The sequence below is a fragment of the Lepus europaeus genome, chromosome 14 (genome assembly GCF_033115175.1).
Source record: "Lepus europaeus isolate LE1 chromosome 14, mLepTim1.pri, whole genome shotgun sequence".
NCBI lineage: Eukaryota > Metazoa > Chordata > Mammalia > Lagomorpha > Leporidae > Lepus > Lepus europaeus.
The window spans coordinates 58970990-58992142 of NC_084840.1; the positions used below are offsets into that span (position 1 = coordinate 58970990).

The window sequence follows — 21153 nt, forward strand, 5'->3', positions numbered from 1 at the left end:
AGATTCCTCAGAAACCTGAATATAACCCTACCATACAACCCAGCCATCCCACTCCTTGGAATTTACCCAAAGCAAATTAAATTGGTAAACAAAAAAGCTGTCTGCACATTAATGTTTATTGCTGCTCAATTCACAATAGCTAAGACCTGGAACCAACCCAAATGCCCATCAACAGTAGACTGGATAAAGAAATTATGGGACATGTACTCTATAGAATACTATACAGCAGTCAAAAACAATGAAATCCAGTCATTTGCAACAAAATGGAGGAATCTAGAAAACATCATGCTGAGTGAATTAAGCCAGTCCCAAAGAGACAAATATGATTTGTTCTCCCTGATCGGTGACAACTAACTGTGCACTAAAAAGGAAACCTGTTGAAGTGAAATGGACACTATGAGAAACAGTGACTTGATCAGCCCTTGCCCTGACTGTTGATGAACAACTTAATACTTTATCCCTCCTGGTATTTTTTGTTTGTTTGTTCTACTTAATACTATAGGTTGAATTCTGTAATTAATACACAGTTATTCTTAAGTATTGATACTTAACTGAAAAAATGATCCCTGTTAAATATAAGAGTGGGAATAAAAGAGGGAAGAGATGTACAATTTGGGACATGCTCAAGCTGACTTGCCCCAAATGATGGAGTTAGAAACGTGCCAGGGGATTCCAATACAATCCCATCAAGGTGGCATGTACCAATGCCATCTCACTAGTCCAAGTGATCAATATCTGTTCACAATTGATCACACTGATAGGTCTAAGAGTCAAAGGGATCACATAAACAAGACTAGTATCTGAAAATACTAACCTAAAGAATAAAAAATGGAGAGAGCGATCCAACATGGGAAGCAGGATACACAGCAGACTCACAGAATGGCGGATGCCCTAAGTAGCACTCTGGCCTCAGAATCAGCCCTTAAGGCATTTGGATCTGGCTGAAGAGCCCAAGAGAGTATTGTGTATTGTAGGCATGGAAAGCCAAGACACTCTGTCAAAAAAAAAAAAAAAAAAAAAAGAATGACCAAAATGAAAGATCTCTGCAAGTGAGATCCTAGTGGAAAGGACAGGTCATCAAAGAAGGAGGGAGCCAAGATGGCGGAAGAGTGAGGGCGCACAGCAGCAGTCTGGGGAAAGATAGTTTAACAAAAGTGGAGTTACTGTAGCCTCAGGAAGAGACTCAGAAAAAAAAAAAAAAACGCAGAGGAAACTCTTCCATATCTAGTGGATGTGACATAGAAGACCTACGGGGAGAGTAAGGTTGCCCAGTGCCGAGCCACGCTGTGCCACGCCATGGGAGTGGAGCCATGAGAGCGGGGAACTGAGGGAGCCCAGCCACAGAAGCCCAGCCTCAGAATTTGAGCACCAGCACTGGAAGGAGAGGTAAGGCAGGGACCTCTCGGTAACCCGAGACACTGGCGGGGAAAGACAGAACGAGGCCTGAAGTCCCACTGGGGAAAGTGCACCTGGCTGACTGGAGGAGAGGGAAAAAAAAGCAAATAAATACGGGGAACCTGCAGGGTCACTAGCCTCTCTTTCCACTCACCTTACAAAGCCGAGCAAGACAAAGAGCAGGTGCCATTTTACATATGTAAAAAACTCCGTAACCTAGGCAACCCGATGAGCTGTGTGGAATTACTTCCCAACTGAGTCTAAAAAATAAAAGAGTGAGCGAGCCAGAGAACAATCTGGGTGAGTCACCTTGGGCACACCCTTAACTCTGAAGAACCAAACAGAGCTCTCTGGCCACATCCATCATAGCCTCTAAGGATCCATCAAAAGCAGACAGTCCACTTCAGCTAGAGTCATAGTATAACGAGAAAAAACACCACAACGAAGGAAACACAGAACACCTCCAAGATGCCAAACAAACGTAGAAAACAAGGTAACAAGAGCAAAGAAGACACTATGATGCCCCCAAATGAAAAAGATTCCCCAATTCAAGATTATAAAGATGATGAGATAGAAGAAATGCAAAAAGCAGATCTCAAGAAATTGATAAGAATATTAAGAAGTTCTCAAAAACAAATTCTTGAACTACAGAAATCCTTAATAGACAAGACAGAAAATCTCTCTCGTGAAAATGAACTATTAAGGAGGAATCAAAATGAAATGAAACAACTAGTAGAACATGAAACTGTGATAGTGACAAGAAACCATAATGAAATGAAGAACTCAATAGATCAAATGACAAACACATTAGAGAGCCTTAAAAACAGAATGGGTGAAGCAGAAGAGAGAATATCGGACTTAGAAGACAGAGAACAGGAAAGGAAACAGGCAAATTAAAGAAAAGAAGAAGAAATCAGAAATCTAAAAAATACTGTCAGGAATCTACAGGATACTATTAAAAAACCCAACATTCGGGTTCTAGGAGTTCCTGAAGGCATGGAGAGGGAGAAAGGATTGGAAGGCATTTTTAGTGAGATACTAAGAGAAAATTTCCCAGGTTTGGAGAAGGACAGAGACATCCTAGTACAGGAAGCTCATAGAACCCCTAATAAACATGACTAAAAGAGATCCTCACCATGACACGTCGTAATTAAACTCACCACAGTGAAACATAAAGAAAAGATCCTAAAATGTGCAAGAGAGAAACGTCAGATTACTCTCAGAGCATCTCCAATTAGACTTACAGCTGACTTCTCATCAGAAACCCTACAAGCTAGGAGGGAATGGCGAGATATAGCCCAGGTACTAAGAGAGAAAAACTGCCAGCCCAGAATATTATATCCTGCAAAGCTCTCATTTGTGAATGAAGGTGAAATAAAGACCTTTCACAGCAAACAGAAATTGAAAGAATTAGTTACCACTTGTCCAGCCCTGCAAAAGATGCTTAAAGATGTGTTACACGCAGAAACACAGAAACACAGTCATCAATGTGAAAGAAGGTAAAGGAAGGAAACCTCACAGCAAAAGATCACAGGAAACTCAAAGCATATATTAGAAAATATCTTTGGCAAATGGTACGGCAAAGTTACTACTTATCGATAGTCACATTGAATGTTAATGGCTTGAACTGTCCAGTTAAAAGACACCGATTGGCTGATTGGTTAAGGAACAAAACCCATCTTTTTGCTGCTTACAAGAAACACATCTTTCTAACAAAGATGCACACAGACTGAAAGTGAAAGGCTGGAAAAAGATATACCATGCCAACAAAATGAAAAAAGAGTGGGCTTAGCCATCTTAAATTCAGATAACATAAATTTTACCACAAAAACTATTAGGAGAGACAAAGAGGGGGCACTATATAATGATTAAGGGATCCATTCAACAGGAAGATATAACGATTATCAATGTATATTCACCTAATTATAGGGCACCAGTTTATTTAAAAGACTTGTTAAGGAACTTAAAGGGAGACTTAGACCCCAATACAATAGTACTGGGGGAGTTCAATACTCCACTCTCAGAGATAGATCAACAGGACAGAAGATCAACAAGGAGACAGTAGATTTAAATGACACTATAGCTCAAATGGACCTAACAGATATCTACAGAACTTTTCGTCCTACACAGAAAGCATTTACATTCTTCTCAGCAGTACATGGAACCTTCTCTAGGATTGACCACATACTAGGCCATAAAGCAAGTCTCAGCAAATTCAAAAGAATTAGAATCATACCATGCAGCTTCTCAGACCATAAAGGAATGAAGTTGGAAATTAGCAACTCAGGAATCCCTAGAGCACGTGCAAACACATGGAGACTGAATAACATGCTCCTGAATGAACAATGGGTCATAGAAGAAATTAAAAGAGAAATCAAAAATTTTCTGGAAGTAAATGAGGATAAAAGCACAACATACCATAACCTATGGGATACAGAAAAAGCAGTGTTAAGAGGAAAGTTTATATCAATAGGTGCCTACATCAAGAAATTGGAAAGGCACCAAATAGATGAGCTTTCAAGTCATCTCAAGGATCTAGAAAATCAGCAGCAAACCAAACCCAAAGCTAGTAGGAGAAGAGAAATAATTAAAATCAAAGAAGAAATCAATATGATTGAATAAAAAAAATTACAAAAAATCAGCCAAACGAGGAGCTGGTTTTTTGAAAAAATAAACAAAATTGATACCCCATTGGCCAACCTAACTAAAAAAAGAAAAGACCCAAATCAATAAAATCAGAGATGAAAAAGGAAATGTAACAACAGACACCACAGAAATAAAAAGAATCATCAGAAATTACTAAAAGAACTTGTATGATGCCAACAAACAGGGAAATGTATCAGAAATGGATAGATTCCTGGATACATGCAACCTACCTAAATTGAACCAGGAAGATCTAGAAAACCTAAACAGACCCATAACTGAGACAGAAATTGAAACAGTAATAAAGGCCCTCCCAACAAAGAAAAGCCCAGGACCAGATGGATACACTGCTGAATTCTACCAGACATTTAAAGAAGAACTAACTCCACAGCTCCTTAAACTATTCAGAGCAATCGAAAAAGAGGGAATCCTCCCAAATTCTTTCTATGAAGCCAGCATCACCTTAATTCCTAAGCCAGAAAAAGATGCAGCATTGAAAGAGAATTACAGACCAATATCCCTGATGAACATGGATGCAAAAATCCTCAATAAAGTTCTGGCCACTAGAATGCAACATCACATTAGAAAGATCATCTACCAGACCAAGTGGGATTTATCCCTGGTAGGCAGGGATGCTTCAATGTTCGCAAAACAATCAACGTGATACACCACATTAACAGACTGCAAAAGAAAAACCATATGATTCTCTCAATAGATGCAGAGAAGGCATTTGATAAAATACAACACCCTTTCATGATGAAAACCCTAAGCAAACTGGGTATAGAAGGAACATTCCTCAATACAATCAAAGCAATTTATGAAAAACCCACAGCCAGTATTCTATTGAATGGGGAAAAGTTAGAAGCATTTCCACTAAGATCTGGTACCAGACAGGGATACCCACTCTCACCACTGCTATTCAATATAGTTACGGAAGTTAGGCAGAACTATTAGGCAAGCAACAGAAATTAAAGGGATACAAATTGGGAAGGAAGAACTCAAACTATCCCTCTTTGCAGACAATATGATTCTTTATTTAGTGGACCCAAAGAACTCTACTAAGAGACTGCTGGAACTCATCGAAGAGTTTGGCAAAGTAGCAGGATATAAAATCAATGCACAAAAATCAACAGCCTTTGTATACACAGGCAATGCCACGGCTGAGGAAGAACTTCTAAGTTCAATCCCATTCACAATAGCTACGAAAACAATCAAATACCTTGGAATAAACTTAACCAAGGACATAAAAGATCTTTACGATTAAAATTACAAAACCTTAAAGAAAGAAATAGAAGAGGATACCAAAAAATGGAAAAATCTTCCATGCTCATGGATTGGAAGAATCAATATCATCAAAATGTCCATTCTCCCAGGCCGGCGCCATGGCTCAATAGGCTAATCCTCTGCCTTGTGGCGCCGGCAATACTTGCTGCAATCCTCCACCTTGCGGCAATCCGGTCAGGGCACCGGATTCTGTCCCGGTTCCCTTCTTCCAGGCCAGCTCTCTGCTATGGCCCGGGAGTGCAGGGGAGGATGGCCTAAGTGCTTGGGCCCTGCACCCCATGGGAGACCAGGAGAAGCACCTGGCTCCTGACTTCAGATCAGCACGGTGCGCCGACCGTGCCGGCCATTGGAGGGTGAACCAACGGCAAAAGGAAGCCCTTTCTGTCTCTCTCTCTCACTGTCCACTCTGCCTGTGGAAGAAAAAATACCATTGCATATTGTTCAAATTACTACTTGTAAAATCCAATCTATTAAAAAAAATAGAGTAAAAGCATTCCACATTGTGTTTGTGTAGGTAATTGTTAAATTTCTACCCAGTTTTCTTATGCAGTCAGAGTTTGAAACATAATCTGATCCTTTCTCTGAAGGGAGGAGAGAACTTCCACTTTGACTATGACCCTGTCAGAATCAGATCGAAGTCAGCGAACCCTAAAGGCTTCCATAGCCTCGGCAACTCATGACTAGAGCCTAGGGAGATTACTGACGCCATAAACAAGAGTGTCAAATTGTTAAGTCAACAACAAGAGTCACTGTGTACTTACGTCCCATGTGGGATCTGTCCTTAATGGGTTGTCCAATGTGAAGTAATGCTATAGCTAGTACTGAAACAGTATTGTTATACTTTGTGTTTCTGTGTGGGTGCAAACTGATGAAATCTTTACTTAGTATATACTGAATTGATCTCCTGTATATAAAGATAATTGAAAATAAAAACTTGGTGTTAAATTTGAAATTACATAGAAAATTAATCAACTTTTTAAAAAAATATCATGTAGGATCTCTGTCATTAATGTGCTATAAATTGTGATTTAATGTTATAACTAGCACTCCAACAGTATTTTTCACTTGGTGTTGCTATGTGAGGGCAAACTGTTGAAATCTTTACTTTATATATACTAAACTGATTTTCTGTATATAAAGAGAATTGAAAATGAATCTTGATGTGAATAGAAGGGGAGAGAGAGCAGGAAAGGGAAGGGTTGCGGGTGGGAGGGAAGTTATTGGGGGCAGGGGGGAAGCCATTGTAATCCATAAGCTGTACTTTGAAAATTTATATTCATTAAATAAAAGTTTAAAAAATTTGAAAATAAATTATTAAACATATTTACTATAATCCAACTGTATTGTATATTGCTGAGCTTGAGAGTGACATTATTTGATGATGCTGTCACCATGGTAACCTGTTGTGCCATGCTGAAACAATCAAATAAAATAGAGAAAAGCAGTAATGAACAACCTGGGTTTCACATTTTTAATGATAGTCACATTGCTCAATCTGCTTAAATGTATTCTCAGGTTGTATTTACATAACTTCATATGAAATCCATAAAAGAACTACATTTCTATTTTCTGTACTAACCAGGAAGAAGGCTAAAAGCAGTTTGATTCATAAGTCCAGGATGAGAAAGTTCTACCCACCCTTCCTGTACTATTCGATGATATTCTTCCATACATATTCAATATTTAAATTCTCTAAAAGTCCAGGATTTTTTTTTACAGTTTTGTTCCTTTAAAACATCTGGAATGATCAAAATTCTATTCTGTATCCACAGAAAGGAACTACATCAACATTGTGCACAGATTACATTGGAAAGAATAAATGAATACATCTCTCAGAATAGTTGCTTTTGAGCTGTTCTGGTTCCAAGAAACATGTCTACTCTCCAATGAAAAAAGGTTAAGTGGTGAGGAACATGGTCTATCCTGTAAATCAGCACTGTTTAATACTTTAAATTCTATATGAACCATTAAGATAAAATGAATGGGAGAATAACAACAAAAAGAGTATCTAACATACCATGAATTTACTGTTGGTAACTTAGACTCCAATTAATTTTGATTTATCTTTGTCAACTATGAATGACATTAGCAAAGCTTTTGATAGACTGCCAGTGGCTCAAGAGAACACACCTTCAACTATAGGCATGATATTGTCTCTAATTTCTTGCCATTAAAAACTTAAATATTTTCTCTGAACAGTAAAGTTTCAAAATAATTTTCTTCCTAAATTCCACAACCTATCAAGTCTTTCTGTGACATGTGCATAGACTCACTGAAAGGGTTTTCTGTTGTTATTATTTAACAGATAGTTTGTAATAAAAGACAAAATGCACAGTTCACCTTCACAAGCAATAGGTTCTTTTGATGTTTTCAGAGTAAAGGCTCCAAACTGAATACAAAAAAATGGCAAAATGCATTATATGCCTAAAATAATTAAAAGAAATTCAGCATTGTCTTATATAGTCATATTTTCTCATTAACTCTCTGTGTAAAGTAAAAGCTAGCTAATGTTTGATTCATCTACTTACATATTTATTTCCTGAGGAGCCACAGTAGGAAGAAGAAAGAGGATGATAATATCCAAAGGTATATAATTAGAGCATATTATAAAACAGACATTAGCCCTATGTTATGCTTGATCAGTCTCTAGAGTTAGTACCTTTGTCTTTGGGCAGTAGGATGGTATATGGGAACAAGACACGTGACTACAGTCTGACTAGTCCAGTGAATCCATATACAAGGCAGTCCACATGAAGCGAAGATTCTAACAACCTGTCCCAGTGGTGACACAAAACATACAACCTATGGTTTCAAAATATAGTTTCCTCTCTTCTAGACAATTGAGCTTTTGGTAGAAAATAAAGAAAACAAGCAGCACTACTGTTAGATGTAATTAATAGTTCATAAACTCATTAACAAATTCTTAAATTTAGTTCATTTATAAAGTTAGTTGTATAAAATTATTGGGCTTATAAATTATTGAATGTAATGCCACTTGTAATCCATAAGAGGCAAAATTCAGCTCTCTTTCTTTTTTTATACCAAAGATTTATTTAATTATTTCTTTCTACAAATAGAAAGAGAGAGAGAGAGAGAAAGTAGAGAGATGGAGGGAGAAAGACAGATCAGTATTCCATCTGCGGGCCCACTCCCCAAATGGCTGCAACAGCTGGGGCTGGGCCAGGCCAAAGCAAGGAGCCTGGAGCTTCCTCCAGGTCTCCATGTGGGTTAGGGGGCCCAAGGACTTGGGCCATTCTCTGCTGCTTTCCCAGGTGTACCAGAGGGAGCAGGATTGGAAGTGCAGCAGCCGAGATTTGAACCAGAGCCCACAAAGGATGCCAGCACCACAGGCAGAGGCTCAACCCTCTATGCCACCGTGCCAGCCCCCAAAATTCAGCTTTGTATAACTTAAGATGATTTTCTGTATCTTTTCTATGCTAAAAGCTTAACAATCTGTCAAGGTCATACTGCAAGGATGCAGATTTATGAATACAAGCATATGTCTGAAGGATCTTGAATTCTAATATATAAAAGCATGGACATAATCAAGAGCTAAACTTTTAAAAGTAGAAAACTGTATTTCTTTTATTAATCTGAGAATATTGGTTTTCAATGTATAATGCTCACTTCTAATATTAATTCTACTGTCAAAACTGAGAATTGGTTACTGATGAAATTAAGCATACGTTTACTTTGAAGCCATTCTACAGCTCTTAAATAAAGTACCACTTGGCTATGAAGTGACTACGCACAAACTTTACAGATTACTGATTTCTGCCTTTACATTATATAGCAGCAGGCTGAACTTTCTTCTGGTTATTTTCCAGGGTTTATTTTGTTCATTTTACATTCCAAGCTAAAGCATTTGGGCAAACCAATTAAAGTAGGAAACAGCAGTTTTTTGCACTTCATTCATGCACTAGAATGGCACTTTTAAAATATATTGTTTCTAGGTAATGAAGTTTCTTTGGAAATGTTTTGTAATTGTAGTTTTTTCTCCTGGTAAAATTCTGAGTTTGACTCAACTCTCTTATTCATCATCCCCATGTGACATTTCTGAATACTAGATTTACCCGATGGAAACAGCAACAGAAACTTTTGGAAATGCACAGCAAGGGCAGAAGACCTTCTTCGAGAACAGAGTACTTACCTGACCAGAGGTGAAGCCCATCAAATCCATAGGAGAAGAGGTCATCTCCAACACCGTTTCCACCCCACTCTTCACCCCCTCCAGGGTAGGGGGAGTACCCTTCGGTGGAGGCCCAACCCACTCGCAGGTGCGTGGCCTCAGCAGTCACAAATGGCTCTGTGTGGTCCACCATGAGTTCATAGTACCACTTCTTATACTGAGCAGACCCTTCGCTGACACCCAGAAAGATATTGGGTCTCATGCTTTGAAGAGATAGGAATAGCATATGAGAAAATTCAAACCTATCACTCTTTTTATTGTATTTCCCTATGGTGAACATTAGTCCTGCCTTCTGAAGACATCACATATTAAATACATGTTTTCTTAAATACTACAAAATTGTTAAAATGATCTCTGAGGTAGTACGCTATGATGGTCAGCCTTAACTTCCCATCCAGTAAGTAGTGTTTGCCTTTTGGATAACTTAGAAATGACACTTAAGGATCTTTTCATTAATCGCTCTTCAGCACACTTTATATCATTAACCAAATTTAAGTCACATAACGACACTTGAGAATTAATGGAGATATTATTAATCCAGGACACTTAGCAATTTCCTAACTAAGTTTTCTGTTGTATGGGGTATGAAGTGGAAGCAGGTCATGTTGCTTGCAAAGCAATCAAGGTTACTATCAGGCTGGTTGTTTTCCATGCCTTGCTGTGAACAGAAGGAAGTTTGAGTAAATTGTTTTTACCTCCATTTTTAAGAACAAGTTAATATGAAGGTGTCAGGAAATTATATATATATATATATATATATATATATATATATATATATATATATGTATATAACCTATATGTATATGAACTATTTGTATATAAACAGATATAAAACTATATCCCTGCACAACTGTCATGCTGGCCTCAAAGATGCCAGTGACAATCCATTGAACTCCCATATGAATGAGAACAAAAGTTCTTACACAGATATTTGTGAAAAATCCACATAATGTTCTTTCTTATTATTATCACAGTTTGTTTGGTAGAAAATAATATTAAAATACTCACTGGGTAAATACATAAATGATCCTAATAAAATAAACAGAGCATATGCTGTCTTAGGATCAGCTATAGAACATGAATTCCTTTGTTACGTTACCTACTTAGTGCCATTGTCTACTTGCATTTACCTGCTGACGTGGTTTACAAGACGTGTCTGCAATAACAGATCTCTTCCTGGCAGGAGATTGTCACAAATGAGATGCTGGTTAGAACGGACTGCAACCCCGTGGCAAACACACAGTGAGCACAAGACATCCAGGACCTGAAAAGGGAAATTACTTTCAGATGTTTCCAATTCCCCTTTCCGATTCAAGCCTCCTGAGCACTTCTCACAAAGTGAACACATTCCAGGCAGTCACATCTGACTCAGTCATTGAAACAGTACAGCCTGTGTCCCACCAACTTTCCAACTTTCCTTCATACACAAATTGACAGTTGTTCATGTTAACACTTATGCTATGAATAAACAATAAACAATATTAATTTGAATCAACAGATGAAAAAGACTCATAAAAACCTGAAACATCTTTTAAAACTTACTTCATTTTAAAACTATGAGGGCACAACAACAAATACTTCTGGAAAGACAGAATGAAAAGGTAAGTTTATTTTGGTGCAAAAACTTTTTAGGGGCCAGTGCTGTGGTATAGCAGTGTAAGCAACTGCTTACAGCACATGCATATCATATGGGTGCCACTTTGAGTTCCAGTTGCTCCACTTCCAATCCAACTACTTGTTAATGTGTCTGGAATTTAGCAGCAAAAGATGGTCTAAGGTCATGGGCACTGGCACCCATATTGGAAACTCAAATGAAGACACCTGGCTCCTGGTGTCAGCCTGGCCCAGCCCTGGCTATTGCAGCCATTTGGGGAGTGAGCCAGCAGGTAGAAGATCTCTTGCTCATTTTGTCTCTCCTTCTCTGTAATTCTGCCTTTCAAATAAATTAATTTTTAAAATTTATAAAATTTTTAAATCAATGTACTTGCATACTTGCATTTTTCATGAACTTTCCAAACTCCCCTCCCATGCATAGATTTCAAAATTTTGGAACCAACACAATTATATTTTTATTTATTTTTTACAACACAATTATATTTTAATTCTATTTCCACAAACTTTTGCAAGTGTCCTCATATATTTAAAATGATTCCAGAATTCATTAATGGAAATAAAGGTGCTCACTTACCTTGTGATTTCTTCCATGCTTATCTAAAAGTGAGATAATAGATTTAATATGTCCTTCTTTAATAATATTTAGAGCTTCTGGACTTTCTACTAAAACACAATGTAAAACTTCAAGAATACCTAAAGTCAAAACAAATAGAAAATACGATTTAATCAGTCTACAATGTCCAGTGTCTTCTTTTTCAATCAATAAACTCTGTTCATTTAGTTCAACACATAATTATTTTGTGCTCAATGTATTTGCCCCAGGCACTGTGGAAGGTGACAGGTGTTTAGGAAAGGACTGATAACCAAAGACAATGAACTCATAGCTGTGAGATAAGGGCAAAACCAGGGAAGACCCAGTTGAGCTGAGGAAGCAGATAATTCTACCTGAGGTAGGTACGAAGGAAAGCCACACTAGAGTGGGACACTGGAGAACACATTCATGATGATTTCCAGTCTTTCCAGTAAAGGAAGGACAGTGCATGTGAGAAAGAAGCCTCGAATGCACTAGGTATACCTACTACACCGACTGAACAGAGAGAGTTGGAGGAGAGAACAGGTAGGTTACAGTCAGTTTACTGAGATTTGCTGGCATGAAAGTTAACTTCTGCAACCACCCAGCTTATTCCATCGAAACCATTATATTCTCATTGAAGTTTACAATAGAAAATATTTCTTAGCCAAAAAAGAGATATATACAAAATAATCCAAATATAAACTTAAACACACACTATATAACTATCAAAAAAGATAACATGGGATACATTCTTTATTGTTTTGAGCTTTAAAAAAATAAAGAGAACATAATGTCACCTAAAATAATCAGAATTTTAGCATGAATGTATGATGTTAAATGTGTATGCCTATACTCATTTTTTTCAGAGCAAGCTTGCTTTATCAATAACAAGAAGGTAGACCACTTATAGCAATTGGACTCATCTATAGAAAATATGATCTATCTCTGAGATAGTATGGGGAAGGACGTTTGAGGAGGACCCCTGTAGAAAAGCTCATACATCTCAAATAGAATTCACTTTCTTATATAAGAAATATAAAGGGTTGGCCGGCGCCGTGCCTTAACATGCTAATCCTCCGCCTTGAGGAGCTGGCACACCGGGTTCTAGTCCTGGTTGGGGCGCCGGATTCTATCCCGGTTGCCCCTCTTCCAGGCCAGCTCTCTGCTATGGCCCAGGAAGGCAGTGGAGGATGGCCCAAGTCCTTGGGCCCTGCACCCGCATGGGAGACCAGGAGAAGCACCTGGCTCCTGGCTTCGGATCAGCACGATGCGCCGGCCGCAGCAGCCATTGGAGGGTGAACCAACGGCAAAAAGGAAGACCTTTCTCTCTGTCTCTCTCTCTCTCTCACTATCCACTCTGCCTGTCAAAAAAATAAAAATAATAATAATAAAAAAAGGGTCAAGGTTATAAAGGTAGATTTACAGAAGCAATTCTCTAGGACTGTCACCATCTATACTTGATCCAAATCTCAAGCCATTACAAAATGAAGGCTTTAGTGCTAACTTATTCGCTAATGACTTAATATGCCAAAATATGGACATGTATTTGCTTAAAAAGTAGTCTACAAGATCTTAAGTTTACTGATGTCTAGATCAGTTGTTATGTTCCAATAACTACAACAAGTAAGTCAAAGTTTGGGGCAGCCATTGTGGCACAGTGAGTTAGGCTGCCACTTGGGATATCCATACTCCATATCAGAGTGCTTGTTCAAGTCCTGGCTCCTCTGCCTCTGATCCAGCTTCCTGCTAGGTACACCCTAGGGAAGACAGCAGATGATAGCTCAAGTATTTGATTCTATAAGAGCAATAACTTGTTCACTATCATGAAAAGTGACCCAGTCCTGAGAGTTCAGCCTTAATCAATTCATGAGGCTGGTGCCTACTGACCTACCTACCTCTCTCATTTTTTCTTTTTCATTTTGACTTACAAAAATGTTACGTATTTATGAGACACAATGGGAAGTTTCCATACAGGTATACATTGTGTAATGTCCAGTCAATGTAAATACATCAATCTCATAAAACATGTAACACTGTTTTGTGGTGAAAACATCCACAAATCCTATCTTTTAGAGTGTTTATAAAGAAATGCATATTATCTATACTCACTCTACTGTATAATAGAATTCCAGAACTTCTTATGCCCATTTAGCTACAAACTAGTACCCATTCCACCTCCCTTTCCTCCCCAGAGGACTGTAACTACCATTAGACTTTTAGCTTCTAAGACATTACCATTTTTTTCAGACTACATAAATGAGTGTGGTCATGTAATATTTGTCTTTCTTTCTTTTTTATTTGACAGATAGAGTTAGACAGTGAGAGAGGGAGACAGAGAGAAAGGTCTTCCTTCCGTTTGTTGACCGCCCAAATGGCCACTACGGCTGGAGCGACGCCGATCCGAAGCCAGGAGCCAGGTGCTTCTTCCTGGTCTCCCATGCGGGTACAGGGGCCCAAGCACTTGGGCCATCCTCCACTGCCCTCCCAGGCCACAGTAGAGAGCTGGACTGTAAGAGGAGAAACCGGGACTAGTACCTGGTGCCCATATGGGTTGCCAGCATCGCAGGTGGAGGATCAACCAAGTGAGCCATGGCGCCAGCCCCAATATTTGTCTTTCTTTACTTGCCTAAATTCACTTAACAGAATAACCTTCAGTTTCAACCATGTTGTGGCAAATGACAATATTTCATCCTTTTGTGGGTGAAATCCTGTGTATGTATATCACATTTTCTTTTACCCATTCATCAGCAGGTGGAAACTCAGATTGTTTCCATTTTTTTGGCCATTGTGAATAGCAGTCACAAGAAACACGGGAGTGCAGCTATCTCTTTGACAGACTGACTTCCTTTCCCTTAAATATATATACTCAGCAGTGGGACTGCTGGATAATATGGTAGTTCCTTTTTAAGTTTTTTTTTTTTTTTTAAGAAACCTGGTGTTAAATTGGAAATTGCATAGAAAATTAATTTTTAAAAAATATCATGTAGGATCTCTGTCTTTAATGTGCTGTACACTGTTATTTAATGCTATAACTAGTACTCCAACAGTATTTTCTTCACTTTGTGTTGCTATGTGGGGGCAAACTGTTGAAATCTTTACTTTATATATACTAAACTGATCTTCTGTATATAAAGAGAATTGAAAATGAATCTTGATGTGAATGGAAGGGGAGAGGGAGCGGGAGAGGGGAGGGTTGCGGGTGGGAGGGAAGTTATGGCAGGGGAAGCCATTGTAATCCATAAGCTGTACTTTGGAAATTTATATTCATTAAATAAAAGTTAAAAAAAAAACCTTCCATACTGTTTTCCACAATGGCTGTACTAATTTACAATCCAGCAAACAATGTATAAGGGTTCTCTTTTCTCCGCACGCTTGTCAACACTTGTTATCTATTGCTTTTCTGATAATAGCCAATCTAACTGGAGTGAGGTGATATCTCATTATGGTTTTGATCTGTATTTTCCTGCGGGATGAGTGATGTTGATCATTTTGTCATGCTGCTGGCCATTTTCATGTCTTACTTTGAGAAAAGTCTGCTTTAGTTTTACTACCTATTTTTAAATTGGATTATTTGGGTTTCACTATTGACTTGTTGGAATTCCTTATATATTCTGGATATTAACTACTTGTCAGATGTATAGCCTTAAGATATTTTCTCCCATTATACACATTGTTTTCGCCCTGTTGATTGTTTCCTCTGCTATACAGAAGCTCTTTAGCTTGGTAAAATTCCATTTGCCTACTTTTGCTTTTGCTTCTTGTGCTTTTGGCATCTGACACCCCCCCAAAAAATAAACAAAAATAAAAACAAAACAAAACAAAAAACAAAAAAACCTGCCTGTTCAAATGTTCTGAAATATTTCCTCAACATCAATTTCCAATAATGTCAACGTTTCAGGCCTTAGATTTAGGTGTTTAATCCACTTTGAGTTGATTTTTGCATGGAGTGAAAGATAGGAGTTTAGTTTCATTCTTCTACAGGTGGGTATCTAATTTTCCCAACACCACTTACTGAAAACATTGCTGTTTTCCCAGTGCATGTTTTTACTATACCTTTGTCAAAGATCAGTCTGCTGTGGATGTGTGGGTTTACTCCCAGGGTTTCTATTCTGTTCCACTGGTATATTTATGTTTTTATGACAGTATCATGCTGTTGTGGTTACAGTGCCTTTGTATTTAAATTTAGGAATTGCCATGCCCCCTCCTTTTTTCTTTTAGCCCAAAATTGCTCTGGCTAGTCCATGTTTATTGTGGTTCCATGTAAATTTTAGTAGTGTTAGTTCAAGTTCTGCAAAACAAAACAAAAAAATGCCTTTTGAAGTTTAATGGGGATTGCATTGGATTCTTTTGGGTAATATGTACCTTTTAACAATACTGATTCTTCCAATCCATGAACACATGATGTCATTCCAATTCTTGGTGTCCTCTTCAATTACTTATATTAGTTACTTATGGTTCTTGTTGTCAAAATCTTTCATCTCACTCGTTCAATTTTTTTCCCTAGGTACTTTTTGGTAGCGACAGGAACGAGTATTGCTTTCTTGATATCTTTTTCAGATGGTTTTCTACAACAAAACTGGTGTTGTTTGTATCCTACAACTTTGCTGAACTTGTTTATCATTTTACTAGCTTTTTGGTGGAGCTTTGGGGTTTCTTATACATAAAGATCATGTCATCTGCGAACAGAGATAAACTGGCTTCTTCCTTTGCCATTTGGTTATCCTTTGTCCTTTGTATATTTCTCCTGACTATCTGCTCTGGCTAGGATGTCCAGGACTATGTATAACAAAAGAGGTGAGAGAAGGCATCCTTGCCTTGTTCCAGATCTTAGAAAGGCTTCAGGTTTTCCGCTTTCGATTGGATGCTGGCTGTTGACTTGTTATATAGTCTTTATTATGTTGAGGTATGTTTCCTCTGTATTTGATTTTTAAGTTTTTATCATGAGGGGGTATTGAATTTATTAAATCACTTTTTTCTATTTAGTCAGATACAAGTTTCCCTTCATTCTGTTCATGTGGATTATTCCGTTTATTGATTTTCATATGGTGAACCATCCTCACATCCCTTTGAAAGATCTCACTTGATCATGAATAATGTTTCAATGGGCTGCTGAATTTGCTGAATATAATATTTGCATCTATTTTCATTAAGGACAATGGTCTGCAGCTTTTTTGTTGTTATCTTTGGTCTGGTTTTGATAACAAGATAATATTGTCCTTATAGAATGAGGTAAGAATTCCCTCCTCTTCTACTTTTTCAAACAATTTAAGAAGAATTAGCATTGATTCTTCTTTAAATGTTTGGTAGTATTCAGTAGTAAAGCCATCTTGTCCTGGGCTTTCCTTTTATTGGAGACTTTATATATTACTGAGTCAATCTCATGATTCATTACTGGTCTGTTTAGGTATTCTACTTCTTCATGATTCAATCTTTTTTAAAGATTTATCTTATTTATTTAATTAACAGAATTACAGAGAGAGAGGTCTTCCATCCACTGGTTCATTCCCCAAATGGCCACAACAGCTGGAGCTGAGCCAATCTGAAGCCAGGAGCTTCTTCTGGGTCTCCCACATGATGCAGGGGCCCAAGCACTTGGGCCATGTTCTGTTGCTTTCCTAGGTGCATTAACAGGGAGCTGGATCAGAAGTGGAGCAGCCAGGACTTGAACCAGCACCCACATTGTATGCTGGCACTGCAGGTTGGGGCTTTTACCTGCTGTACCACAGCACCAGCCCTCATGATTCAATCTTGGTTAAGGTCTACATGACCAGAAGTATGGGATTTCGGCCGGCGATGCAGCTCACTAAGCTAATCCTCCGCCTGCGGCGCCAGCACCCCGGGGTTCTAGTGCCTGTTGGGGCGCCATATTCTGTCCTGGTTGCTCCTCTTCCAGTCCAGCTCTCTGCTGTGGTCCAGGAGTGTAGTGGAGGATTGCCCAGGTCCTTGGGCCCTGCACCTGCATGGGAGATCAGGAGGAAGCACCTGGCTCCTGGCTTCTAATCGGCGCAGCGTGCCAGCCGTAGCAGCCACTTGGGGGGGGGGGTGAACCAACGGAAAAAGGAAGACCTTTCTCTCTGTCTCTCTCTCTCTCTCTCTCTGCCTGTCAAAAAATAAATAAGTAAATAAAAAGAAGAAGTATGGGATTTCAGCATTGTAGGAGGAGGCTACTGGTTACAATAACAGAGCACTGGCCCCTGTAAATTTTTTTATGTGTTGGATTCACTGATGTTTTTTGGTATTGTTTAGTCTCTATTTCATTTATTTTTGTTACTTGTGTTTATTATTGCTTTCTTTCTACAAATTTTAAATTTTATTTTTTTTGTTTTCCTACTTTTTTGAGGTGTAACAGTAAGTTGTTTGAGATCATTCTGCTTTTTAAAATTTTATGTATTTAAGTAAAAGAGACAGTTTGATTTTTGATCTTCTGGTTCACTCCCCCAAATGTCTGCAACACCCAGGGCTGGGCCAGGCCAAAGTCATGGCCTCCATCTCAGTCTTCTACATGAGTGGCAGGGACCCAAGTACTGGGCCATCATCGCTGCCTTCCCAGGAGCACTAGCAGGGAACTGTATCAGAAACAGAGCAGCTGGGACTTGAGCCAGAACTCTGATATGAGATGTTGGCATGGCAGGAGACAGCTTAATCACTGGACCACAATTCCAGCCCCTTCCCTGCGTTCTTCAAAGAGACTTTCCTTATGACTGTACTAAAACGAGGCATCATTATTTCTCACTTGGCTTCTGCAGCTCTTATGAAGGTGTCTTGGTTTGTGAATAGCAGCTAACACTGATCTGAGGAAATGGTCAGTGCAGCATCTCACCCAGCTACAGGCTTGGCTCCTCTCTTTAGCACCTCTTAGAAGTCTCATCTCCCAGTACCACCACAATGGTGATCACATTATAACATGAGTTTGAAGGGTATAGATCATATTCAAACTACAGCTTTATTAGAATAAATCTCTGATGTCGTTCTCAGACTGAAACACATTCCTCCATCTGAGACTGCGAAAGCCCAGTCATCTTGCAAATGTTAGAAGTTATCTTCTTTGTTGAATCTTCACCAATACTTTTGGAAGAATTAATTATTCCTTCTAATGTAATAGTTAGGATTGATCACACCATATTAAAATTATTTACTTCATTTCAGTCCTCTATTATAGAATAAGCTACAAGAGCAGGGATTGGTTTAATTTTGTCTGCTTGTCACCAGTATTCTCTGGCCTGTGGAGCCCCAATCCATATTTGCTAAATGAATAAGTGAATAAATATAAACAGACTACCAGTTTAAACAAAGCAACTTATGATCTGTTCACTCACAAAAAACGAATCATTAATATGAAATGCATACAGAATAACTACTTTGGCAAATTTTATGTCTAGAACATTCTATAACAAAAATTTTGATTGAACTTTAAAGGAGTAGAGAAGAGAAATGGTATAACAAAGGTGGAGAATTTCTCTCTCAATGCTAGGATTTTTTTAGCCTTTTGCCCCTTTCACTATTGAAAAATTTGACTTGGTGATGAGGCAAACTTTGGTGGGCTTTACTCAATTTCTGGTGCACATATATTGCAGATTGCAAGAATTAGGTACATGCAAGGAAATTTTAATACACACAAATATTTACCTATTTGCTCAAAACATTTTATGAGCTGTAATCTTATGAATTATGTTATTTTCATGAGAAAGAAAATCTGAAGATGTAACTAACCATACAATACAACTATTGGGAATATACAGGTCCTAAAATGGATAGAGAATTTCCTTACCAGGTTTTCTGTAACCAAACTACTACAGTGGCCACATTTGTTTTTTGTTGATCAACTTCTGCTCTTGTTGCCTAGCTTCTAAAACTATAGAAGCTTCCTCTGAGATCAGAGTTGACAGTGCTATTGTCTTTTCACTGATCACACCTGGGGCTGTCCACAGTTGAACAAAATTTGTTGAAGGTCTCTAAGGAAAAACTAGGAACAAGCCCCAGAGCAGGAGTGCTATATTTGGTTGGAATTTACCTGCAAAGAATCTAGCCTGGCAATGTTGCCCACTCTTACTGATGACCCTCACTTGTTTGAAGGAAGGCATGCATAGGATCCAACGAATGGCCTCTCAGGAATAGGAAGCCAACAGGGACAGAATAGGGCAATGGCACCCCCATGATCGTTGCAAGAAAACCAACAATAGGGAAAATACAGTGCCAACCAGGCCAGATTTTCTCACTTATGTTTATGTTGTTTTCCCTTGATCAAACTCATCTCAGAACACAGAGGTGAATGTGTGTTTAGATTGAATCTCCTTCTCAGTGTAGGAGGGAGGCAGGAGTGTGATTATGCCTCAGGAGGAGGGGACTCTCACATAGCTCTGTTTCGAGCAGGAGTAATGAGCCAGAAGGAATACATGACCTACGCTGAACATTTCCAAGTGGAACCCCCATGGTCTAAGCTAGAGATCCAGAAACAGACTCCAACTTGGGTACTAATTAGTCTGAGTTAGACCGCCCCTCTTGAAGAAAACACTAGGGACAGAAGACATGCAAAATGCACAGTAAGGAGCCCTCCACTGCAGGATCAGGGAAAGTCACAACCAAACACACCCTGAATTATAAATTATTCAAACCGCAGGTGTTAGACCCCCTCCTCAAGCTGAAACCATTTATGGCTGTTTAGTTAGAACCTAATTCTTAATATCCCCTCAGTTCACTGAAGACAAATAGATGTAAGAAAATTTGTCTCTTGGTCCCGGCTAATTAAATTTAAACAATGCGATGTGAATAAAGACTAGCTGAAATAGACTAAGATCAAACACAAAAACACATCTATCATGAAACAAGCAGGCCCAAACTTTGCATGGCAGATTGTTGCTGGGGTGGGAGTTTGGCATACTAGTTAAGATGCCACTTAGAACACCCACATCCCATAGTTCAGTCGGGTTCAATTCCCAACTGTAGCTTGCTGCTAATGCACACCCGAGGATGCAGCAGGTAACTGCTAAATTGCTTAGGCCTCGGCCAGCCATGTGGGCTACCTGGATTGAGTACTCCTCTCTTGGCATTGAGATTGACTGGCCCTAGTTATTACAGGCATTTGGAGAGTGAAACAGCATATGGGAGTTAGCTAGTGCATTCTAACTGAATAAAATGAAGTAAAGTACATAAAAATAAAAGATATTGTGCCAACAATGAGGTATGCAACAGACTGTCTTCATTTCAAAAAAGGGATTGGTAGACTTGGTATTTAAAAGATTTAACAGGGAAATATGCTAAGAGGGATCATTATTCCACTGTATTATTTACTAGTGACAAGTGTTGACTCAAGCTAGTGCAAGATTTGAGTCTTGAAGGCTTTAAGCAATTTATTTCAGTCACTATGCTCTAGTGAAATGGACATAATTCTGGTGCCTGTATCTAGGGGTTGTTGTGTGGAGCAATTAGAAGAAGGCATCTAAAAACTACTTGGATT

The 21153-nt window shown here is 38.6% G+C and overlaps 1 protein-coding gene across 1 annotated transcript in view; it reads right to left on the reverse strand.

Moving 5' to 3' along the window:
* Window positions 1-21153, reverse strand: part of RYR2 (ryanodine receptor 2) — a 776922-nt gene that overhangs the window by 336488 nt on the left and 419281 nt on the right. Inside the window, exons 18-20 of the mRNA XM_062210679.1 lie at window positions 11700-11818; window positions 10642-10775; window positions 9473-9714 (exon numbers count right to left, since the gene is read on the reverse strand). Coding sequence (XP_062066663.1) covers window positions 9473-9714; window positions 10642-10775; window positions 11700-11818 — 495 coding nt within the window. The remainder of the gene's footprint in view (window positions 1-9472; window positions 9715-10641; window positions 10776-11699; window positions 11819-21153) is intronic.